Below are 25,632 nucleotides of genomic sequence, written 5' to 3'. Positions count from 1 at the left end.
AGGTAGTTTAAGGTTTGTGGACCTGCTTTTGTAATCAAAAATAATAGGTCATTTTAATTGTATTTCATTTTTAATCTTATCTATTAATAATAATTATATATCGTATTATTCATTCTATTTGTTGGCTTCTCATTTTGAACTTTATGCAAAAACATGCATTAATATTAATATGTGCAGATATAGTATATAAAGGTCAACGCAAAGACATAAAATTAAAAAAAATGAAAATATAAGCTCAGAGAAAAGTCCTTTTTTTAAATTGTTGAGATTAAGTAAAGACAAAATACATATACTGAGATTTATCATATCAGGAGTGGAATACAGTTATATGCAAAAGTTTAGGCACCCAACTAAGTTAGTTTACTACTAAATTGTTAGTTTACTACTAACTTAGTAGCCCTTCTTTGCCAACTGTTAATAATGGGGGCGGAAATATTATTCTTTATTTGGCAGCCAGTGGCACAGAAGACATTGCACAGATAGAAGGATAGATAGAGGGAAAAATGGATCCCACTAAATATCAGCAAATTCTGGATAAAAATGTCCTGCAGTCGTGAAACTGAAAAGAGGCTGGCTTCTACAAAAGAACAATAATCCAGAGCAGACTTAATAATCCACCATAACCTACTTCAAGAAACATAAGATGAAGCTCTTGGAACGGCCCTCGCATCCCCCTTACTCAACATCGCTGGACATTTTATCGGCAGAATGCTGTGCCTGCAAGACAGCCTAAAAACATTTCAGACCTTGCAGTGATCTCCAAGGAGGAGTGGGTGAAAAATCCTAAATCAAGAATGGAAAGATTCTTAGTTTGCAAGCTGTGATATCTGCCAACGCGGGGGTTACTAAGTACTGATTTAGCAGGGTACCCAAACTTTTGCACATGCCATAATTACGTTTAAAAAAAACGTTCATGAAATAAAAAGTAACAGTGCATTGCGAATGGAAGGATGGCTAGTTTTTAATGTCTGTTTGCTGCAGGGGTCGTATTTACTTCTCTCTACTTCAACCAAAAAATCAACAACACAGTATGTAACTTGCCCAGGGATGCCCCACGGGTTTGCATACACCTGTATTCTCCAAACGCAATTTACCTGCGCGACCAACTCCCTCTGTCTGTATTTCTTCTCTAATTCTTGTCCATATGAGGATTGTTGAGGTCACGCTAGTTATTTGCAAGATGGGAGTAGTTTAAACAAAGTGTCGTCTTTGTCCGGCTCATTGCACCACCGTCATATTAAAATGCGTTGATTTAGTTGCTATCAATATGCACACACAATGAGTGTGAAAATAATGTGGCTCTGCGTGTGTGAGCTCATGTGTTAGTGTTCGCCGGCTCACGTGGATGCAACAAAACAGCCATTGAGGTTTCATGGACTTCCTAAAAATAGTGCCATGTTGTAGGTGTACTTTTTAAAACAAAGGAGTATCCGTATATTTCTATTGGCAGTCTAGATTAAACATGATAATATTTGTCATTTGTGGCAGACTGATGCTTGTCAAAGAACACACGGTGTGTAAATTTTGGTTAGATGTTATGAACCGTTACGTCTTTCATATATCCCTCCGCTGTTTTTTGTCCCCTTTCAGAGTGTTTTGGTCTTTTCGCTGTTAGCAACGGAAAGAACCCGAGATAGCTGTAAACCCTATTTTGAGATAATCACATTTTTTTGTTAGGATTGCATAACAAATTGACAAGAGGTGTTACGCCCATGTTTGTTTTGGAAGAGTGATTGGCACGTGTTGTCTTTTTTAAATATCATTTTTTTCTCTTTTAATAGGAATTGTACAGATTGCTAAATTAGTTAGCAGCTGTTAGCCAGCTAGCTTCTTAGCATAGCATCTTCCTCAACAGGCACGTTGACATTAGCCTGCCAGCTAGCCAAATCTTAGGATCGCTAACATTAGAGAGCTGTCACACAACCACACGCCGTCTCGTCGTCAAGAAATTGCGGTGTGAAGCTGGTCATTTTAAGACGCTGTCTTTTATGGGATCACCATGTCAATGAAGGCCGGTGGAAATCGCAGCAAGCCCGGCGGTGGCAACACCGCTGGTGCCCCTGCCTCCGGTGCCGGAGGAAGCGGCGGGGGAAGACAGAATCTGGGCAGGTCTGTCAAATTAAAACGTTAACGTAGCGAAATAAAAACACAGCAACGGGGGGTTATGGGGTCAGTTTTCAGTACTTGGACACAGTCGCTTTCAACGGTGGCAGTTTTGAGAAATGACATTCCCGTTAAACGGTCCAAAACCAGTAGGTGTGCGTGAACGTTATGTGGGCCTTACGACGTGTTGGTCACCCAGCGTAACGTTATGCAGTTTTGCTAGCGAGGCCTGTCTGCTTGCTCCAATAATGTTGCAACTTCGACGTAACGTTACCTCCTCTTGCATGTTAAATAAAACACATTATCTGGTCTCTTATAATATATTTACACATGTTTGGGTGGACGAACATATTTGCCCCACATGTGTGTAGCAGTGAAGCTGCTTGCCAAGTTGCTGATACCAGTTTACTATGAGATTGGAGTCAATTTAGCTAGCGTTAATTAGCCGTTTGACAGCCCATGCTTGTTATTCAGTGCACTTGCCTCATTCCGTATATAACAGCCAGCTAACGGGACACAGCCTGGCCACTTTTTAGCCTACTAGAAACAACTGTGTGTGTTTTTATGTGACTGTCATTTAGCTTGATGCGTTACCGCAACATTGCTCCAACGGGTTTGCCAAGAAATTGACAAAAAGCGTGTGGGCGCACGAAAGAAAGGGGCGGGTGTGGAGACAGGGGTGAGGAGGAGGAGAAACGGGAAATATAGACCGACGGGCTTTCAACCTTGACGTTGCCGTGGCTGCTCGTGTGAAATAGTGTCCTTGAAGCATGACATTTCTGTACATGTCGTCCTAGGATAAAGCTAACACATACTGTCAGTGCATGAGCTGTATGCGTATTGTGAATTTTTTTGGTTTAAATTTCGGTAAGGCTTCTATGTACCGGTCACTAGGACAGTGCGTCCATTCATTGCGTAGGTTTTATCTATTAGGGCCGTGCGAGGATATTGTAAAAATACAATTGGACAAGTTAAACTCATGCATACAAAACCAGCATATTTCAGTCCGAAATGACTTGGATTGGTTTCGTTTAAATATTGAAGATCTGAGTGTGTTCAAGTTAGGGTATTACTCATTTACCACAGTGGTTAACATGTAGGGAAAGTGGCCATTGCTTAGATTAAATCAAGTGTGAATACCGGGCCAGGTGCTGAACAAGATGCATTTTAAGACATGCTTGGAAAAAAATGTAGGCTACTGAGTGTTTGGCTGCCAGCCCCCTTGCACTTTATTCTAACCAACAAAATATGTGGGATCTGTTTCAAACATCAGAATCCAAACTGCATTCAATTATGTAATGAATTTACATTTACAAGACCTTTCAGTGTAGATAAAATTGGATCATTCGTGTAGATGATGATTCTTGGGCTTCCCCTTTCACATGTGTGCCAGCAGGTCTTTACCGTCTTAAAGATTTACACAATCACCTCCTGAGATTTCTGTCAATTAGTTGTACAGTTGCCCCCATTACAGAGTACTTTGTTTCAGTATCCAAGCTGGAAGTTCAGTGCTAATGATGATGGCAAGTTTGACAAAGCCATTTTTTTCTTTTCAGGGGAAGACACAGCGGCAAAGGTCCTGCAGCAGTAAGTAGCCTTCTAATTCTAATAAGTCAGTGGAAAATAGCTTTTATGACACGTATGCATGTATCGTCAGAAGTTTTGGCATACCTGAGTGCTGTATTTTATCAAAGATGGGAAGCTGCTTTTTGAAAACCCACACACGGTATTAATGCTTTTTTTGTTCATTCGGGGCAGTGTCATTTAAATACAGTGTCATGTTTTCTTAAGGCATGCAATTTGGTTTTTAAAATTTGAACTGAATGGACCTCAGAGGAAGCATAAATCTAGTGGTTGGATATCTTTTCCTTTTTGTTATGCATTATGAATGGATCAAATAGTTGCAATAGGTGTTACATGGCTGTGAGAGCCTATTTAACACAATTTTTCTTTGCAAATGGGGAACATCAGTAGTTAACTGTGTTTTTTTTTTTTTTTTTCTTTAGGTCATTTTCAATGGTGTATATGCAAATATGAGGATGGTCCATGTCTTGACTTCAGTGGTGGTATGTTCACTGTGTGTCTGTCTTATGTTTTTGAGATGATGTTCCAAATATGTCCAGTATGTCCTTCTGAATTTTGTCTTCTGTGTATTAACAATAATAAACAGAGAAATGAGCACAGTTCCAAAAAACCTTCTCTGTTACAGTTATGTGAATCATGCTTACTGTAAATGAATTAGTAACAGCAGTATGTACTGCAGTTTGTCTTTCACCACACGCTGTTTCTTCAAAATGTCTATGCTGCGATAAACAAAGCCTGTGTGATTTGTAGAGACAGCTGGTTGTATAAACAAAGCAGGGATTGATCAATCATTTTGTCTGTTTTGCAGCAGATGGGTTTCTGAACCTGTATTTTGAATGTGTAAATTGACGTTGACACTTTATTGCATGAGTGAGTGTTGCATACAGTGAATATTGATAGGCCTATTTGTTTATAGGGGACCAAGTGTGAGCTGAAAGTGAAAAACGGAGCGGTCTATGAAGGAGTATTTAAGACATATGGTCCAGAGGTAAGGATCACACATAGCGCAATGTTCTTTAAAGTTGCTAGATTGTTAATTTCCTCAATAACAGAACTAATGATTAAGGTTACCCGTGCTGGGAAGATAGTGCCCTGCCAGCACTCTGTAGCAACGTCACCCCTGAGGTGGCTTAGACAGAGATCACCCTTTCCAGCTTTCCTTTTATGGAGGGGAGTTATGCGGCCCATCATCTTCCCTTTTAGGTTGAAGTATTCCCCAGTCTTTCTCCTTTTGGGAAAATTTTGCACAAATGAAAGCTTAAGCTGAGGGAGAGTAGAAATTTGTCCAGTTCATTTACTAGACCTTGGCTTTAACTTCAGTTCTTGATGGGATGCCGGTAACATACATTATCCCCTGTTTTCATACCCAACGGCAGCGATATTTATCCATCTTTTATCTTCCACAACTTTACAAGGTTGTAAGGCTGGCATGATACTCAAGAAGAAATTGAATTTGGTGTGCTTGCATAGGCAAACACGCCACTTTGTTCTGAGACCAAAACAAAGCATCACATTTGGCTTCAATTACCCCAGTGTGTGCAAGCTGAGCAGTCAAATAAGCTGAAATATTCACACAGCTGTATTCGGCCCCCTTCTGTACACTGTCTCTTAGTCAACAATGTAGTGTTTGGTTGCAACGCTTTTGTTTTCAATCTTCTTCCATATTATCATACTAGTTGTAGTATTGTACCTTCTTGTTTTGAGGAAATTGGAGGGTTTATCTGCTCCAACTGCAACTGAGAAACGCTTCCATCCTGCGTAGGTGTCATTAAATGAGCAGAACTCAACTGATTGATGTCAGTCAGACTTAAGTTTATATATGCCGTCAACCAAAGAACCTAGAAAGGATTTCCTGTAGTTCCGGTTTAGGCAAGCATGTTGATGTGACATGCTGGCCCAAGATTGCAGGTTTTCATTCCAGTTGAACACACAAAGTGATTTAACTGATTAGACATCTTGTGCTCATCAAGGTTAATGTCGTTAATCATTAATCATAATTTTTGTTTAATGTATTTATTGTCTAGTGTGTACAATATCACAAAATAGCAAAAGAAGTCCCACAATTTTTCAGAGCCCAAGGTGACCTCTTCAAAATGCTTGTTTTGTCTGACGAACAGATAATTTATTCACAATGATATATCACAGAAAAAAACTGCAAGTCCTGGCAAGTCCTGCAAGTCCTCCTTGAGAAGCTGGAAACAGAGAATGTTTGGCATTTTTGCTTGATAGATTTACATATAAAATGAATTTACTGTATAAAATGTTGGCATATAATTTTCTGTCTAGCTACTGTGGCGCGTGAATGGGATGAAACAGTGCATGGTCTCGGTCCTCCGCTTCTCATGGTTCCTCATCTGTTCTATAGATAATTTTTACTATATTTCAGATTCCCCTTTAATCCAGTTTAACACAACTTTCTCCCTCAGTGTGACCTGGTGTTGGATGCAGCCCACAGAAAGAGCCCAGAGCCGAGCATAGGCCCTAGGAAAGAGGATATTGTGGAGAGCATCATTTTCAAGGCCTCAGATGTCGTAGTTGTGACCTTCAAAGATGTGGACCTGAATTTCGCCAGAAAAGGTACTGAGGACATCTGTGTTGACAGATCTTATCTAGGTGCATAAATGGCAGTCTTTATACACCTTGTTGTGTACATACTAGAACTCATAAAAGATACGCAGTTATGTTTGCCACTTTGTATTTTTGCACACACAAAAATAAACAAAAGCAAGAGTGAATGCCCATTAGTATTGATCTTTTTCAGTCTGTATTCACTACCTTGATGTCACATAGGCTTTGCCATGAGTTAAATCTTGTGTGTCTGCTCTGATTGGTCAGTCATTGAAGACTAATGTGATCTGCTGATTGGTCTGAAGGTTGCCCTGGAGTGGCAAGAACATTCTATTTAATCTAATTCATCATGACCCAAACAATTCTCCTTTGAATGATAATAGTGTGGGAGGGTTTTATTTTTGAATCAAAATTATTATCCTGTTAAACTGCACAATTTTGCACTGAATGGAAATTTCACAATGTTTTGCAGAAAATTGAAACATCTAATGCTTTGCCAGTGTTAGTGATCTGTTGTTACTAAGTTACTAAGGCAGTACACTGCAGTGTTTTTACAAAAAATATTATTTCTGCAGTGTACTGGTCAGAAATGTCCTTTTTTTAAAAAGAAGGTATATTTAAATATTTCACCAACTTAATAGCTGACATAAAGGGACATGGGGAGTCTACTAGACATGGCCCGACCAAAAAAAAAATGAAATAACACTCAAACCAAAAAAAAGTAAAACAAATATTCAAAAAAAACATAATTATCCTTTTAAAACTTGCACAAGTTGGTCCACATTGTTGAGTAGGAAGTCAACTGTTGGTGTAATCACCAGTCATTCTATCTGTGAGTCCATCTTCTGACTCTATGTCATCTGTCTGTCTCTCCTCTCCAATGGTCTAGTCTCCTCTGATACAGGTAATATATCACTGTTTTCTCCTATTGCACATCTCTGTATACACTCAGACATACACACTTTAATAAGCTTACTGAAAATCTAAAATCAAACTCAAAAAAAAAATGTTTTAATCTCCTAGGCTTGCACCTGATCTATTGCCACCTATTGCTGCATTTTAAATCCAATTTGGTGATAGAATTTGAGGATCACTGCTTTCATATAGCTTAAAAATCAAAATCCAATATCTGATGCAGGTCAGTCATGCTCCATCTTTTCACCAGATCCTTCGTTATCTTTCAACGAGATGTTGCTTTCGGTGGAAGAGTTGCCCCTTGTCCTAACACTGTTTAGCTAAGCTTTTAATTAGAGGTTAGCGAGGCTCAAAACTGAAGCCTACACTGGCAATGGCCCTGGACATTATACGTACTATATGGCCTAATGCTTACTTATAAGGAATTTGTGGATCTTTGAGAGATGTACAGCTACTAGTGTTAAATGTTTAATGTAGTAAACTCATTTTAATACTTCTATTATTTGTTTTGAGGTTACACTAATTATTATTTTATTTGTTTTAAACAGTAGTTTTCGCTATAAGCTGTTCTTTAAAGTTATATTTTAAAATTTAAAATATAGTTTTAAATAATTTTATTACTCAAAACCCAATTGAAGTCTATACATATCCAGCCAGCAATGGCCCCCTTGCAGCAATGACTCTTAGAAGAGGAAGAATAGGGTTATTGCTTTTGTTTTAACTTCTCTTTCAGAGCATTATTTTATTTTCCTAATCATGGGGTTCTGCTGCAGCACTTGATTTCAAACTTTACTGGACCAGAGCCCAGGTCAAATCAGAGCTAGATGGAAAAGGGGAAATGATAAGCATTATGAGTGGGATTCCACTGAAAGCAACAGCTTGAAAACTCATGTCAAGCACTAGCACTTTAATTTGCCTTCTAAGCATTGTATTACAAATCAAGTTATGTCAGGATTTTTAATTTGGTTTGGCCCTGAAGTGCTTTGAGGTCATATAATTGACTGCAGTCTAAATGCATGTTTGCTTACCCCTCACTGTGCTCACATTTGATTTGTAAATGTTCCTTATTTCATGTACAATTCCCTTGATGGACAGTGTGCACAAAGCATACCAACAACCTCTACTAATATAATTCAGACCTGTTAGCCCAACTGTCTGTATGGCACCTATCTAGTATTTCTGAACATGTTTCATGCTAGAAATGTTAAAATGCACCTTATGTTGTGAGATGAGTTGGGATGACTGAGTTATGTAACACCAGGTGGCTGGTATGCTTTATGCACAAAGTCCATTGGTGCCAGCCGAGAGAATATGAGTGCAGACTTGGGCTGACATGAGATTAGATCTCCTTTCAAATATAATTAGGGGTTTTCTTTGAGCATGCCTGTCCCTGGTTTTAGTTACTCAACCAAATTTTTCTGTGAGTTTACTTAAATTTAGTGAATGGTCCTGAAAGTATGGACTATCATCAGCCCCAAGTAGACTTTTATACATGTGAATGTTGTCTTTTAAGATGGTGCCATGGTGATGCATAATAAATGAAGTGGGGGGAAAATTGGGCATTGTAGACACTCTCTGATACGTGCATTTAATTTCTGATTAAAGTTAGCCAGCTGAAAATATTGTAGCACATTGCTTCCTGATTTAGTTAGTGTATTAGTACATTCTGCCACAAGGGAAGAAAGTGATTGGGGACTACTTTTTTCCCTTTCTTTACTAGGCTGTTTTCATACTGTTGCTCACACTGTCAGAACCGTTTATCCTTGTTAGCTTTACCAAGGCCAGCTCAAGCAATTGCTCAAATTTTTTTGAAAGGACTTTTTCCCAATCCAGTTGGACCCATGTCTGGTTGTGAGTGGGTGTGCCTGTTGAACCACCACTACCTCCATAAAGACCTTTGCTGTGAGAGCTTGTGGCAGAAGCTCTTGAGGCATGAGCGCTTCTCTGCATAACAGTGAAAGTGCAGTCATTTGACTGTACACTATCATGAGCTTCTGTGTGTGTGTGTGTGTGTGTGTGTGTGTGTGTGTGTGTGTATTTTGGGTGTGTGTTCTTATATGTGGCAGTCTGCTGTACATAAATATGTATTCTTTGTGTGTGTCGCAGACAACTTCACAGATGCAGCAGTGAGTGGTAGAATCAATGGCGAGCATAAAGAGAAAGATCTAGAGCCCTGGGATGGAGGAGAGACCCACAACTCAGACAGCCTTGAGTCTCTGGATACAGATGTGGTAAGAAAACACACAAACACATTTGATGCTGCACTTGTGAGTACATAGAATGTAATCCCCACAGGCCTTCATATGATGACTTGTAAATTTGACAGTGAAAGAAGTAAACAGAGCTTGTGTCATCTGATCCACAGCATTGATAATTTGCCTTTTTCTGAAATTCTCTCTCTCTCTCTTCATATCAGTCAAACGGGTGGGACCCCAATGACATGTTCAAGTATAACGAGGAGAAGTATGGAGTCTTGTCTACATATGACAGCAGCCTGTCCACCTATACGTAAGCTTCTCTGTTCATGTGTCTCTCTCTCTCTGCAGTCCTAATACAGTATATGTATTTAAAATTAAACAATACAAATTCTGGATATATTTTTTTTAATATCTCTGGTCATTAACCCGTCCTTTATCACTCTTTTTAGTGTGACCTCACATGATACAAGTAAAAACTTGAAATCAGGCCTTCCCTAGTCACTACTTTACCCTGCTGCCCTTGTTTGACCTGAGCTTGTTTCCCAGGGTCCCCCTGGAGCGGGACAACTCAGAGGAGTTCCTCAAGAGGGAAGCACGTGCTGCCCAGCTGGCAGAGGAGATTGAGGCCAGCGCCACATACAAGGCCCGTGTGGCTCTGGAGAACGATGAACGCTCTGAGGAGGAGAAATATACTGCTGTGGTGCGAGGGGAAAGGGAGACTCACACACTTAGCAGGTGAGACCAGGAGACACGTACAAAGAGCAGCAGCTTGGAAATGGCTTGGAAGTCACTGCTGGTTAAGGTGTAGTCTTAATGGGCCACGTTTCAGTCACTATTTAATACTTGTTCTATTGTCCGACAACAGAAACAGAAAAACATGTAAATGAAAAAAGCTTTATTGGGAATTTGGCTGTATTAAAATACTGTATACCTGAGCACAGACAGTAGGAGAGAAGAGAACTGGCTGACCCTAGGCAGAATGCAAATACAACGCAAAGACATCTTGAATATGCTAATTAGCGTATTACATTATCTAGTGACATTTAGCGACTTCTCGAGCAGGCTTTCGTGACTTTCCATTGAAAGTAGTTTTACAGCAGTTCCACAACAGTTTCAACTACGTCCTCAATTTCGCACTGTGACCATGCACGGTACATATACTAAATATGCTAAATATGCATAATGCTGTGGGACAGCGTGGATGTGCAGTAAAAAGGCTCAGGCACAGTCTTGAGAAGCATATTTGAGCCTAAAAGGGAGACAAAGCAGTTCAGCTAATTCACTAAGTAGATAGCAGCTGTTCCCAGAACAAATACTTACTTGGTAATTAAAGAAAAGATGTTAATTTTGGTTGATGAAAAGTACGTAGTTGAATGTGAATGTAGAATGAATTCTTCCCCTTTGTTATCTTGAGTATTGTCTTTTATAGATTTAACTAAGCCATCTGCGTGTACTGTGTGCGTGTGCGTGTGCGTGTGCGCACGTGTATATGTGCAGAGAGACCAAGTACATTCCTCCAGGTCAGAGGAACCGGGAAGTGATGTCATGGGGGCCGGGACGTCAGAATTCACCTCGTCTGGCTCAGAACTCAGCAGGGCCCTCAACTCCTCGACCAGGACCTCACGACTACAGTCCCAGCTCCGGGGCAGACCAGAGGGTGGTTAATGGAGGTACATTTTAATACACCACACACAAACCTATGGTGTTACTTGCCTCTGAAACGTACAAAGGTATACTGATTGGTGAGTTGGTCAGTATAGTGACCCAACTGTGACTGGAAAAAGATATATTTCCTGTTATCTCCCCTGTTTAACTGATGTAAAGTCGGTGGTGACGTTGGTTTAAAGTCTCTGGGATGTCCATATTTGATGTTAATTATTTTATGTGTGTAATTGCATATTAATTTCCCCTTCTTCTTATTCCTATACCTTTTGTTTTCCTCACTTTAGCTGGTTATCATTTGCTCTTTGTCATCTTTGATCATTTGTCCTTCCCTCTCCTAGGTTCATCCCATTGGCCCTCACCCTGTCCGTCTCCTTCCTCCCGCCCCCCCTCTCGTTACCAGACTGGCCCTTCCTCCCTGCCTCCTCGGGCGACCACGCCCACCAGGCCACCCTCCAGACCCCCCTCTCGACCTTCCAGGCCTCCCTCTCATTCATCCCACCCCTCCTATCCCTCCTCCTCATCCTCCTTTTCCCACCATGGGCCCACGTCTCCAGTCTCCACTTTGCCCAAACGCATGTCTTCAGAAGGTACCCACATAAGTGTGGAGTAGACCTGGGCAAAGGCATGAGTTGAAGGTGGATGGAATGAGCTCAATATGGAATTGATATTCCCAGTCATTTTGAAAGCTGTTTGAAGTGTCTTAAAAGTTAAATATGGAAACTACTTTCAAAAATAAATTTGCCCAGGTCTAGTGTGAAACAACACAAATAGGTGAAGCTGCTTCTTCAGACTGATTTGGGGTCAGATTTATTATTTCCACACAAATGGAAATTGTGAGGATTTAGCAAGACACAAAGCTGATCCTTTGTCAGTGCACCAAGCAGTTTCACCTTGGCATGTGGGTGCATCACGGTATGTGCTGTGCTTTCTGTCTCGCAAGAGCTATGCCACCAAAACCACCGGTTTTTCAAAATATTTTCCAACAGAGCAGTCGAGGAAAATACTCTTAGCAGACAGCATAATCTTTTAGCTAAGTAGGAATGTTGTGGCTAGTGAAAAATTTAAAACATAAAAAACATAAACATAAAAACATTTTTCTTAACAAAAATTATAATAGGCTTAAATGTTTCAAAGGCCTTGGTTGTTGATTTTTATTTATTTATTTTTAAAGATACAAAGCTATGCAACAATGTGAACAAAGCCTGGTAAAGTTGCAGACAGAGGCTTGAATTGGCCCCTCTAAAAGAGGATATGTTACTTAAAACAACTCACTCAGTTGGCCCTCACACACAAGTGCCTAACAGTGACATTTTCCGTTGTGTTGCCTCTGTTCTCCAGCACATTGGATTTGAAATATATCAGTGAATACAAGGTTAAAATGCCAAGCTTTAATTTGAGGGTATTTACGTCCATATTAAATAGACTGTGTAGGAATTCCTGCCTTTTTACATACTTGGCTCCCGTATTTCATGAGACCAAAAAGTATTTGATAAATTAAGATTAAAATTAAAGAGTAATTTAACACTTAACTTGTCATTGAGCTTCTCTGCCATTCTGCCATCGGCTTAAGTCTGTTGCATCTCTAATGACATCCAGTATCACTGCTTGCCGAGAACTGTGATATGTACTTCTAATGACAACCGAAGATTATTGCAGCAATATTTTAATTAAGTTTAATTTATTATTTTAAAACATCAACAGGGTTTTTTTGGTCGCAGACACACCAATATCATCCAACTGTAGCTGCTCAAGTACTTATGGATCATGTTTATACTTTTCAGATGTTTATACAGTGAAATGGCAAAATATTCAGCTAGTATTTAGCCAAAGATTTTACGCTGGGCTGTCGTGTGTAAGACTGACACTGTTTGTGTAAATGTGCAAACTCTGCTAAACAGTGAATTCTTTAAATACAGGTTTTCACCTCACCTTCTCTCCTTTGTTTCCCCATTTCTCATCTCTCACTTCACTTGGTTGTGGTTTGAAGAGTGTGGTGTGTTTTTTGATCACTTTACAGGATCATCTGCAGTTCGCCACTAACATGCATATCACCAAATAATATTACTGTATGATGTTATATTTAAAAATTAGATTAAGATCTAATCGGTGCAGATGTTTGGCTTTTTAAAGCTTTTAAAGAGACACAGATGAGCTTCAAAGAGAAACCACGATGGTTGGAAACAAAGGCTGCTCAGTGTGTTTACCTCACCTCCATTATCTGTTTGTGGAAATTCTGTCTGTCTTCATTTATTTGTCTTCCTCTACAGGTCCACCCAGGATGTCTCCAAAATCCCAGCGGACGCCTCGTGCTCACAGGGTGCCACCCTGCCGGACCACTGGAGTCCCTCCAGCAGTGGACTTGATTTCCCACAATGCCCCAGGAGAGGTCCCAGTCACTCCACCAACCAGGAGCAGCTCCTCTGGAGGGACATGGTCCTCAGTAGTTAGCGGAGGTATGATGGTTCTTTCCTTCTTTTTTTTATTTTTTTTAATTTTTATAAATTAACAAACCATATGAACAACAGAAGAACATAGATATGTCACAATGGAAAATATCTGCAGAATAGATAGGACATTATGGTTTAGCATTACTGGATGACCTCTTTTGGAGGGTCTTGCTTTGTTGTGAAAAGGCACTTTACTTATTTAATCAACATTTTCAAGATGGGTAAAATTTTGTGATCACTACAATCCAATGTCTTGTTCCCCTCCTCAGCTCACAGACCTCGCTCCCCCCGACAGAATAGTATGGGTGGAGCTTCCCCTGGCTCCTCCTCCATCCCGTCACCCCAGTCAGGAACAGCTCCTGTGGAAACTGTTACTACACCAACATCAGCTTCCTCTCCTACTGCTGCTAGCCCTGCTCCCAACGTGGTCACCTCCCCATCAGGAGATGGTAAGCTTAAAGTTAACTCACGCTTTCACCGAGAATGATTGAGGGAATAAGGATTGCCAAGAATGATATGAAATACCTAATTGGTGTGTACTTAGATTTGATGTTTTAGTGTAGGCTTTGTCAATATCAGAAGCACTGTTCACAAATGCTTGCTCTGTTTTTATGCTGGGAGTAAACGGACAGTTTTTCTGCTCCGTATAGCAAAAGAGTGTCGTGTTCAGGAGACGAGACAAGCATCCCCCACAGCAAACAAGGAGAACATCAAGCCCATGGACAGCTCACCTAGTATCACCAGACCAGTCTGTAAAGGTACAGTATACACCGGTCAGCAGTATTCACTTCAGAAAACATTAGTACCGTGAAGCTTTATCACAAAGATTCTGATAAAGAGACAATTTGCTGAGACACCTGTTTTTATTTATTTAGCTGTTGTTGTAATTTAATGTAGGCTGTTGTGCTGTTTTAGAGTGATTGATTATTCCATAATCTGAACCTTTTTTTTTTTTGCTGTATGAACCACTCAGTCATGTCTTTCTCTCTCTACTCATTGTATAGGACCCCCTTCTATGGCACCAGACCACAGAAAACAAATAGATAATTTAAAGAAATTTAGTGTAGATTTTAGGGTAAGTATCTCTTTCAATCATATGGTATAGAAATGCTGAAATTCTGACATAACTAACCTCACGTTTATGAGGCTGCACTAGAGCTTGTGTCTGACTCCTCTAACTCTTCTTTTCATTTTCCCTCTTCCAGTTGCAGTCTAGTTCAAACCCAGACCCTGGCTTTGACCAGATGATGACCAAGCCACCCAGAGATCTAGCAGACAAGCCTAAAGACCTTCCCCTGGACAAAGCCTCCACAGTGGGGCGGGAGGGCACTGAAGAGGGTGTTGTAGTGATTGCTGCTGGCACCCCTGGTGGTGCCCCTGCTCCATCCAACACCATCACAAACACCAGTAAGCCTGGCAGCCCCGCTGCACTGTCCCCGTCTCCCTCAGCCCCGGACCAAAAGAGGGCGGGGCTGGATGTGACATCCCAGGGAGTTCAAACGACATCCACATTCAGTGGACCCAAGCATGAAGAAAAGGAGGAGAAAAAGGAGGCTGTGCAAGAGTGAGTGGAAGGGAAAGTATGGTTTAGAGGGGAGACTGTACATATTTTTAAGTCTGGTGATAATCTCTATTTATCTTATTATCAACCAATACAATGAAAAGACCAAAACCAACACTGACTTGATCCTAACATGTGTTTTCTTTTATTTTCAAATTCTAATATTTTATTCTTCCGTGCCACAGAGCTCCATTGTGGCTCAAAAACTATTAAAAACACATCAATATGTTACACTTTGTACAGGGTGACAAGTTCCTTCATCACCCGGGACACGGGCATTCTAGTTTATTCAATCACACATGCACATTCCGCTGCCAAAAATGCTCATTAGAGCATCAAATATGTATTAATCTACCATAGAAAATTTTCTCCAACACATACACTGTTTACTCCGGTTTGAGTTACAGTTGCTAAAGTTTGCTTGTTGACAATAAGAAAAAGATAATGATGATAATTATCCAAGAATGATCCCTTAAATGTTAACATCTTCACTGGTGGTTCTCCTCCTGCAGTCAAGTGAGAAAATCAACCCTGAACCCAAATGCCAATGAGTTCAAACCCAGGTTCAATACACAGGTCAGTATGGCCCACTGCCAGACTGCACAGTTTAAATACCACAAAATGAGATTTTTAGTACACTTTTTTTTTATGTCTCTTGCTGTGTCTGTCTTTTTGTATGCCACTTCATCAGCCCAAGCCAGCCAACACCCCGACACCCCCACGGCCTCAGGGCCAGCCCAGCCCCTCCATCGTGGTCCAGCAGCCTCCAGCTGTCTACAGCCAGACAGTCTGCTTCCCCCAGATGTATCCCCTCACACCAGTCAGCCCTGGAGTGCAGGTGAGACTCACAGCTGCATGCTGAAATGTGCAGTATGGAGACAGATGTACTCGTTTCCATTTAGTGCAGATCACCCTGAGCATCACATTGAATCAGTATGAAATGCAAAGTTCATTAAAACAAATCCCTGACTAACAACCATCCCCTTGAGATCTGCCAACATGTCTGCTTATGTTTGCTTACTTTACTTGTGTTATTTTTCTTTCCTTTTCTGTTTTTGATCCATCTCTAATGCATGTCATCATCATTTTTTCTATATTTATATCCTTATTTTATTTTTTTACGAGGACACATCTCACAATGTTTGTAATTTTGTTTTCTTTGTACGCCAATGTACAGAACATGTGCATATTTCGTCATCACTTTTCTTTACTCTGTCATCTTCCAGACACTGTTATTTGTCTTAATTTTTGCTGAATTGGTTGAAAAATGTTTAGGTAAAACAAGTTTAGAAATGTTTAAAGAAAGGAGAAAGTATATAAATTTGTATTAAATATAATGTCAAACTAATATTTTCAATTATTGCAATTATTGAAAGTTTTTAGCATATTTTATGATGAAAGCTATTACATTTTAGTCGTAAATCTATATTTGTGCCTGTGTTGCTTTAAGAAAAACTTGGTGATCCAACATCAGACACGTGTAAAAGATAAAATACCTTGGTGAACAACTAAAGAGTGGTTCTTTTTTTCCTTTTCTCCCCCTCCTCCTCTCTCTCTTGCTCCATTAGAAAAGCATAATATGGAAGGTTTGTGAATTTTTCTAAGATTTCTATTTTTTAAATCGTTTTGTTTTTTTCTTTTAAGCCCAATCAGTACTGAGATGTTTTGCTTGCTTGTTGAATTAATGCCATCAGATGTTGGTTTGCCAACCTCTTATTGCAATTCATTTTAAACTGTCATCACAGATGGACTTATAACTTCATCTTATTTCTATTGGCTACATCTATTTACCATACAAATGGCTGTAAACTGATAGAAATTTAAGCCCCTTTGTTTTTGCTGCAGTACTGTTTGTAATAGAAATGCATGGTGTATGATATTAAGGAGTTAAGGAACAGAAGATGACAAGCATTGCTTGGGTTATACTCATAGTTGTAAAACACCCAATGATAGTAAGACACAGAAAATGCATGTGGCCCCAGGTAAGAGAGAATTCCCACAATCTCACATGCACATGTCTTTTTAAAATATGTTTTTTAATGTGTTAGCTACCAAAGAATCAGTTTAAAGCTGAATAGATGGTGTCCAGCCCCAAAGACAGGTTAGTAAGAGTAGTCCCACACAAATAAGCACAAATTCACATGTTTTTAGTTAAGGGCTGGTTTTAATTAATGTAGAAATGATGCTGAAGTCCCCTGAGAAGATTGAGTATAACTTGTTATTTTCATCTGCCGCCCTCATTTCTTCTCCCTCCAGTCTCCAGCTATGTACCAGGTTCAGATGCCTCATATGACGGTCAGCCAGTCTAAACCCTACAGACCAGGTAAAGGTGAGAATAACTACTGCTTTCTCTCCCACTTGTTTCTCTTTCGCTCTCTCTCTGAAGCTTACTAAATCAATATGTTTGGGAAAATTACTGAATTGACCCCACTATTTTTTCCTGAATATTTTGTTTGGAGTCATATTATATTCAAGGACCTTTATGTATTCACGACCTAGATCTCTATGGATACACAACTGCCAATTTTTCTGGACCTTATATTACATCACGGTCAAGGATTGCATACAGGTTTTTTGTAGTTGTACAAGGCTAGCGAGTTTCTTCAAGATGGTTTTGTGTGTCTTTTAGAGTTAGTCAGCCCTACAAGTGTTTAGGAAGACCAGTTTTTAATCTAGGTAAGTTTATGATAGCTTGATTAACATGTGTCATTACCAAAGTTAAAATCAAATCCTAGAAGGCATCTCCTGAGGCAGACCGGGGGAGCGTATCAACTCTTAAGCAGTCAGGAGTTACCGATCACTGAATGTCACGAGGAGCTGAAAAAAAAAGAAAACTACTAACTGCCAGAGGAAATTAATCCTCCAGCATCGAGCCTGACAGGAAATGTGACTGATTGGTTGGTTAATTCATTGATAAACTTTATTTATCCCAGAGGGGAATTGATGTTTTGTGGGGGCACAAAATTGAACATGCACAATAAAAACATGCACAGTAAAATAACGGTAAAAGACATACGCTACACATGGCAGACACCCAATACACACAGGAAGAAGGAAAACAAATAGTACAAAGTATTACACAGCATCAGCCTGCAGTGCGTATACAAGTACAAGAATTTGATAAAAAAAATTATTAGAAATTGAAGTTGGCATAAGTGCAAAAAACTGTTAAACAGAATAACGAAAAAGTGTCACTTAATTTTTATAAGCTGCATAAATGTGGTATTTAGTATGTACATCAATTAAAAATATTACTCAGTTCACTTTTACAAGAGAAAAGGCTTCAGAAAAGACTTTCCTATCCGGACTAATCTGATCAAGTATTTCTTGGAAAAGAGGGTTCTGTTTATATTCGAGTCAATTCGGTAAATAATTTGCCTCTTTCAAAAATAGCAGTAGTTTTTTTTTCCACTACTCCGTGATTCTGTTTAGTTCAGATTTACAGGATCTTAATGTTATCTCTTAACATGAATATCCAGTACCCAACATGCCCCAGCAGAGGTCAGACCAGCACCACCCGCCAGGCACGCCCACCATGATGCACCCAGCAACGGCAGCGGGACCACCTATTGTAGCACCGAGCCCCGCCTACTCTGCCCAGTACTTCACCTGCAGCCCGCAGCAGTTCACCAGTCAGCCGTTGGTCCAGCAGATGACTCACTACCAATCGCAGGTAAGACTGACTCTGTCACTACCAGTATCAGAACATCTGCAATATTCAGCAAAGCCCAACTCAGGAGGCTCTCCTATCAAGAACCATATGTAACAGCATTGATGGCAATGTTTATCTCTCCCAGCTGTTCACTAGTCAGTCATTTGCCTGATAGATGCCTGCAGTCAAGCAGCTTGACAGGGAGCCAGCATCATTCCAGTGTTTCATCGCTTCTGATTTGTGGAGCTGACTGCAGACACCTGCCTCTTAACACCTGAAGTGTTAAGAGGCGTGAAAACAGAGACAGTTAGGAGGTTGGCTTCAGGTTGTTGAAGGGTAACATAATGGCCACATATTGATAAAAGATGGGAATTTCATTCTGTTTTAATTAGCGTTAATATTAATCAAGCTTACTACTCAATTTAGTCTAAAAAACGGGATGAGATAATGAGAGAGGAAGGGAGAAAGACCAAAGAACAACTTTAGGTACTAATTTCACTGCAGTTACTTAAAACAAAAAAATATCTAGAAAAATTCTCAGAGCATGGCTCAAGCAAATTTTAAACACAGCCTATTAAAGAGCACCACTTTAAACTAAAATGATCAGTGTTTTTTTTAGTGTTTTTACGTTGTGTAGTGCTGGGTATTTTTAGAAATGAGCATTTTACAGGCTCTGATGCTTACATTGTCGGTCTCCTGTTTTGTCTTTGTGTGTCCTCCAGGCGCAGCATGTGTTCAGTCCGGTAATGCAGGGGAGTGCTAGGATGATGGCGCCCCCAACGCATGGCCAACCCAGCCTCGTCTCTTCCTCAACTACACAGTACCCAGAGCAGACACACACCATGTATGGTACGTCAGCCCACCACTTGTGTATTGTCATAGAAGTAGGCAGTGTTATGTGTACTGTTTTAATACTTTGATTCTTACTAACACTGATTCCCGTCTCACAGTGTCTCAGGGGCCGATGCCTCAGCAGTACCCCCACCCCAGTGCCACCCTGCACCCTCACCCACAACATCCCCAGCCCTCTGCCACGCCCACAGGCCAAGCCCAGCAAGGTGGTCCACCACAACATGGAGGTCCTCCTAGCCATCCGGCTGCCAGCCCAGTCCAGCACCCGCAAGCAGCAGCAGGTGAGTACGTTAAGGTTGAAAGTTGTGATTTTCCCCCTTATGTCTTTTTTTCCTATACCTATACACACCACTTTTTGAGCTGGATGTTTTCAAATGAAGCCCTATAGTCATGTATTGTGTTTCTGTTTGTGTGTTTTTGTGTGTCAAAGCGGCGGCAGCAGCCCAGGCCCTCCACCTGGCTAGCCAGCCCCCACAGCAGCAGATGTACTCAGCCTTGGCCCCCACGCCCCCCTCCATGACCCCGGGGCCCAACCCTCAGTCTCCCCAGGCATCGTTCCCCTCTGCCCAGCAGACAGTCTATATCCACCCGCAGCAGGTGCAGCACGGCTACAACCCCAACCACATGGCACATGTGCAGCAGGTAGGTCACAACCTGCTATCAGCCTGCTGGGCTACAACCACAACAGGTCCAGCCAAGTAATCAAATTGGCAGTGTTTCCTGTACGAGGCTTTCAGTGTGGCAGTGAGGAAATCTGGGATCGGTTCCAGCAGGTGTTTCAGTTTATGAATGGGTCAAATTTGGATCTTGATAAAGCTGCAATTTCAGTGTTTTTTTTTTTTGGCAGTGTGACCAATTTTGTATTAGAATGAGTATCTCACCTTCCCTAGTTGTGGATGTAAGTGGTTTTAGTTGTAAAAGGTTACAGAGTGCATTACAGGATACAGAAGAAAAACAAACCTTTTTCATTGATCAAAACAGAGCCCAACCATGATAATTCCATATAGCAAAATAGAAATGCTGCATTGATTGCTGCAATGCTGCAACATTTTGAGTACCCATGGAGGGATGGCCCTTTTCTGTCTTTACAGGAATAGTTCACCATTCTGGGAAGCACATTTATTTGCTTTGGTTAGAGAGTTAGTTGAGAAATTTAATCAAGCTCTGTGTCTATGTATATAGTATGGAGCTTGAGTTAGGACCTGGAAATGTAAAACTGACAAGTGGTATAACTATTTCTTGACAAACAGTTGCACAGAGTGACTGTATGCAGAAACCAGGAGACTTGTCATCACAGCAAGGTTGCCATGTTTAGTGCCTTCACACCTGTACAGAGACCCTTTTATACCAAAATTTGTGCTCATGAGCTGTAACATGCAGCCCACACTATAGCCAGAGACGCTGCACAAAAATGTTTGAAAGACCAGCACTTAACTCCTTCTAAAGCCTCGCATTGTGTTTTTTTTAATTTTATTTCTATTTGTACAGATCAAACAAATGCAAAACAGTGTGTTAATTAGTGAGCTTTAGAGATGTCGGTGGGCATATTTTTGAACTTTAGAGAGAGCCCGACTAGCTGTTTCCCCCTACTTCCAGTTAATTTCCTTCTTGCTCCAGTTCCACATGTAATATGCACAAACGTGGCAAATACTACTCTTATCTTTCTCTCGAAAAGAAAGCAAAAAAGTGTATCTTTCAAAATGTTGATCTGTTCCTTTTAACAAAGCTCCACTTGTAAGCAGAAAACATTACATACAGTATATTTGTGTCATTACCTTTTGTATGAAAGTCCTTGAACAGCTTTTATGTCAGTGACTATGCATTACTCTCTGTGTGGTTATGAATTAGCAGGATGCCTGAAAAGTGGCTCTTACTAAATCTAAGAGCTTGATGGGATGACAGAGTTTGAGCTACAGTCAGTTTGAACAGAGATTACTAATCATTTGTGTTTGCCAGAGGGATGCAGAACTCTGTTTTATTCAGTCTTCTACACCCAAAGGCTCTCCCCTGGTCATCAACAGAGTTATCTATTAATGCTGCTCCTGTCAGTAACACACAGGGTGGAGCTGTGGATGTTGTGGCACTGATGTCCATCCGTTGCATCTCTTTAATTAACTCGTCTCTTGTCCATCTGTTGGTCTCTCACTGTCATTCTCACTTTCTGTCACACTTTTGCTCTCACTGTCTCTCTCTCCCACACACACACACACACACACACACACACACACACACACACACACACACACACACACACACACACACACACACACACACACACACACACTTTCACTCACACCTAGGCCCACATGCAGTCTGGTATAGTACCGTCTCACCACCCGGCACCCACCCACCCCCCGATGATGCTGATGGCTACCCAGGGTCCTCCAGGGGGTCCGCAGCCACCCATGCCCCAGACTGCTCTCAACCCCATCCCTGTTTCCTCCACCACACAGTTCTCCTACCTGGCACATCCACAAGGTATGTTTATTTTATAAACTAGCACACTCCTGTGGGCTGGAGTCAGGAACATATATGTTGTTTGTTTGTTTGTTTGTTTGTTTGTTTGTTTCCCCTCTAAAGTAAGGAGATCTACTAGCTTACCTTACTAGCTGTTGATTTATACTCAAGTATAGTCACATTTAGGCATCCAAACAAGTGACCATTTACAGGACTGGTTGATATACTGAATTGATTCGATAAATTCACATTTTTGTAGGTGCACAATGCTAAAACCATCCACATTGTGAAAATCGCGTAATTACAATGTGCATGCATTTATTCAAAAACTGTAACAAGAATAGTTTTAGTCAATGCCGATCCGCGGCAGTTTCTGGGTTTTTTCGTGATTCCATATGGCTTGCTGGATCTGGCTCTCTCATATCTAACGATCCCATCTAATCGACGAACAGACTGAAAAAGACTCACTTGTGCAGGAACTATTCCTCGACAAAATATTATCAAAAGGTGAAGCCATGGCAGAGGACCAAACAGTTGGGTGGATACTACTTTTTACATTCTGTCCCTACTCAGTGGCGGGTTGCTAACGCTAACTAAACGGCTGTATTGTAATGTTAAGCTGATGTCTTGTCAAGAAAGAGTAGCAGCAGATGAATGGGTGAATAATTTTTGGTCTGTGCAGAAAATTGTTATTAAAGCAGATGCCCTTGCTCTACTTAGTTGACATTCTATAGCTGCCAAGGAAAACCTTGGCAAAAAAATTTTTTCAAAATATGCGTAATGATGAAAGCCTTGCTTGTTTTCAGTCACGTTTTAAGCTTTTGCATTTTTGCTAAACAAAAAAATCAATTAAGGGACAAGTTCACAATTTTTCAAGTCTCTAAAAATAGTAATCACATGCTCAAAGTTAGTCTTTTCAGATTCTCCAGTGTTTTGGTAACAAAAAGAGGATTTTGTAATAAAAAGACAGCAACTTTGGAAGATACTCAGTTGATTTGTCTAACTCAGACTTCTGAATTCATATATTTGGAATGTATTTTTGCACAGAACGAAGACTGTGGATATTATCCATCAGCTTTTCCATTGGAGGCAAATTAGGAAGGGATCTCCGAATTTATGATCAGGAGAAATGATGACAGCAAGAATGCAACATTCATTATGACTATGACTATTGTTTAAGACACATTAAAAAAAATTAGAACCTATTTTAAGTGAATTTTTAAAAAAAGTTATATTTCGGCCACATCACCCAGACCAAACCTTTTACTGTGTAACTGTGGACAATCCTTAAATCCATGAACTTTACATTTCCCACATTTTGTCTCGTCTCTGCAGTGCAGCCTCATCATCAGCAGCAGCTGTAGACTGGGGGACCCGCTCTGCGTCACGCTTCTCAACCAGAGCCTTCATAACCAGGCGATGAAGAGAATGAGAGCCCTCCCTCTCCTCTCTTTCCTCATCCTCACCAGACATGCTTCACATCAGTTTTTCTCCCCCCCCCCCCAGACTAGGCAATAAGAGAATGTTAACAGGTTGATGCAGTGACATGTTTTAACGAGCTAGAGTTTTATCAGACAAGACTGCTCCTTTTCTGCCCCTGTTCACATGCAGATATCTGCACACACACTCACACAGACACTCACACACTCACAGACAGACAGACAGACAGACAGACAGAAACACACACACACTGACACACCCACAAACAAACAAACAGAGAGACACTGACACACACACAAAAAAACAGACAGACACAAACAAACAAACAAACAGACACACACAAACAAACAAACAGACACACACACAAACACTCTCACACACACACACACACTTACACACACACTTTCAGGGGTCCCAAATTGCAACTTGAGTCAGCTTGCCAAGTAAGACGTGAAAGAGAGAATGAGAGTAACTAATCAGTGAGAATGGAGAAGAAAATTCAACTGGAACTTGTATTTTGTCTGCACCTTGTTATGGAAAAAAAAATCTTCCAACTTTTAGACAGTATTAATCTTACTGTTTATTGCTGCTGCTTTGTGCTGCGTTTGTTTCCAGAGTACATGACAGGTTTCTAACCAAACTAAAATTGAAACATGACAAGAAGCTTCCTGTGAAATAAACACGTTTTGGCGGCCAAGAGGACAGGAGAAACGTTATTTATGAAATTATAATGGCTGAGGTGATCAGATCCCACTTCTCACCTGACCCTTATGTAACTTTTAAGTTAAAACTTTTACTTTGTAGATAATATAAATAATTTAAAAAACTAGCAAAAAAATTTAAAAACAATAAAAAAGTTTTAAAAACTGAATGGTGTACTGTGGTTGCATTGTGGGTTTCTCATCTGTTCCTCGATTACCATTAACATGGGCACTGTAGTTTTTCAGTCTGTCCTGCTACATACACCTTCCTGCTCCTACTGATCCTAACTGTGTGCACCAACTCAGTATTTGTTTGTATTTGTTACTGAGCCTTTTTTAAATCAAATCTCAATCAGAATATATATGCGTGACCTGTTTTTTAAAGATTTGCTTCTTCAGTAGGAATCAGTGGGTTTGGGGCTGAAGCCACGCACGGGGTAAGTAGTGCGAGACGGACTAATTTGCGTGTGTTTTGATCTTTTATCTGCAGCTGTTTTGACAAGCCATTAATCGTTGATTTATCAACCAGAAATGCTGACATTTGCTTATTCTATCTTACTCACAGCAAGGATTTGTCTTTCCATTGTCTTATACGATAATAAACTGAAAATCTGTCGGTTATGGACTGGTCGTCTTACAAAACAAGCAATTTGAAGACCCCACCTTGGGCTGTGGGAAATTGTGATGGACATTTTTCCTATTTTCTGAGGTCTTGCCAGACCACACAGACAACTGGGAAAATAATCACCGGATTAATTGACAATTAAAATAATCTCTGGTTGCAGCCCCAGGCTTTTATTTTTGGGGAAAACAGGGCGTTAACACTAGGCTTTTCCTTTAATAGCTATTGGCAAAACAAACTTAACGAATGACAGAGCTCGCTAAATAAAACACAAAGTTATGCTGGCGGAGGAGTTTCCACAATCTGGCAACCCAAAAATTGTCCCTATTATTGGCTTAGAACTGATCTGTAAAACATTTGTAAATTATTACGCAGTAATAGAGCCATTCATTATAGCCTATTAACCCTTTAAAAAAAATGGCGCCTTATCAGAAGGTGGTACCACTCCAATCTGACTTAGACTTGATAGTGGAGGCTACGTTTCCCATGGTTACATTCGGATTCTGCAATTGAGTGAATCCACCAGTATTTTCTAGGACCAGATGAACTAAAAACGCCACGGAAGAACAGTTCCAGTTATCTGTAGCCTGTCTCAACTTCATCACCTGGACAGTGAATATCTTGTACTGGTGCATCACAAGCTCGTTACTTTGTACAGCATGTACTAGAAGAAAAAGATAACAGAGTGCGCACACACAAATAAACTGATCATGTGACTTTTTTGTTTTTTTTTTGGTTATGTTTATTTTACAAAAAGTCAAATATACAGTTGATATATATTTAATATAATTTAGATGCTTATAACTGAAAGGGATGCAAACACAATGATAGATTTTAAAAGCTGTTGTGGTTTTCATTGGCTGCCGA

The 25,632-nt window shown here is 40.4% G+C and overlaps 1 protein-coding gene across 11 annotated transcripts; it reads left to right on the top strand.

Annotated features, from left to right (window-relative positions):
• The first annotated feature begins 1,162 nt into the window (after positions 1-1,162).
• Positions 1,163-23,672, top strand: atxn2 (ataxin 2). Of its 11 annotated transcripts, none has more exons than XM_040155987.1 (26): positions 1,163-2,109; positions 3,660-3,690; positions 4,110-4,169; positions 4,604-4,675; positions 6,114-6,264; positions 7,145-7,159; positions 9,277-9,401; positions 9,587-9,678; positions 9,915-10,103; positions 10,866-11,038; positions 11,372-11,620; positions 13,301-13,486; positions 13,750-13,929; positions 14,131-14,238; positions 14,485-14,555; positions 14,686-15,044; positions 15,554-15,617; positions 15,733-15,879; positions 16,610-16,627; positions 17,298-17,364; positions 18,521-18,714; positions 19,416-19,542; positions 19,644-19,826; positions 19,976-20,187; positions 21,846-22,023; positions 23,338-23,672. In XM_040155987.1, exons 1-26 carry the CDS (start codon positions 2,000-2,002, stop codon positions 23,364-23,366), a joined length of 3,390 nt encoding a protein of 1,129 aa, XP_040011921.1. In that variant the 5' UTR covers positions 1,163-1,999; the 3' UTR covers positions 23,367-23,672. The 11 variants fall into 11 exon arrangements, with proteins under 11 accessions (XP_040011921.1, XP_040011925.1, XP_040011924.1 ...); XM_040155986.1 differs by having other exon boundaries at positions 2,000-2,109; positions 17,298-17,370; XM_040155993.1 differs by lacking the exon at positions 1,163-2,109 and adding an exon at positions 2,172-2,252 and having other exon boundaries at positions 17,298-17,370.
• Positions 23,673-25,632: the final 1,960 nt, after the last annotated feature.

The sequence above is a fragment of the Xiphias gladius genome, chromosome 19, assembly GCF_016859285.1.
Source record: "Xiphias gladius isolate SHS-SW01 ecotype Sanya breed wild chromosome 19, ASM1685928v1, whole genome shotgun sequence".
Taxonomy (NCBI): Eukaryota; Metazoa; Chordata; class Actinopteri; order Istiophoriformes; family Xiphiidae; genus Xiphias; species Xiphias gladius.
The sequence above is the reverse complement of the archived record's forward strand: the minus strand, read 5'-3'. Positions and strand labels throughout refer to the sequence as shown.

Excerpts from the sequence above, each read along its gene's own strand:
- atxn2 (XM_040155986.1), top strand. The coding sequence starts at position 2,000 with ATGTCAATGAAGGCCGGTGGAAATCGCAGCAAGCCCGGCGGTGGCAAC. Across the intron at positions 15,618-15,732 it reads AACCCAGGTTCAATACACAG|CCCAAGCCAGCCAACACCCC; the intron begins GTCAGTATGGCC and ends CCACTTCATCAG. Across the intron at positions 18,715-19,415 it reads TGACTCACTACCAATCGCAG|GCGCAGCATGTGTTCAGTCC; the intron begins GTAAGACTGACT and ends TGTGTCCTCCAG.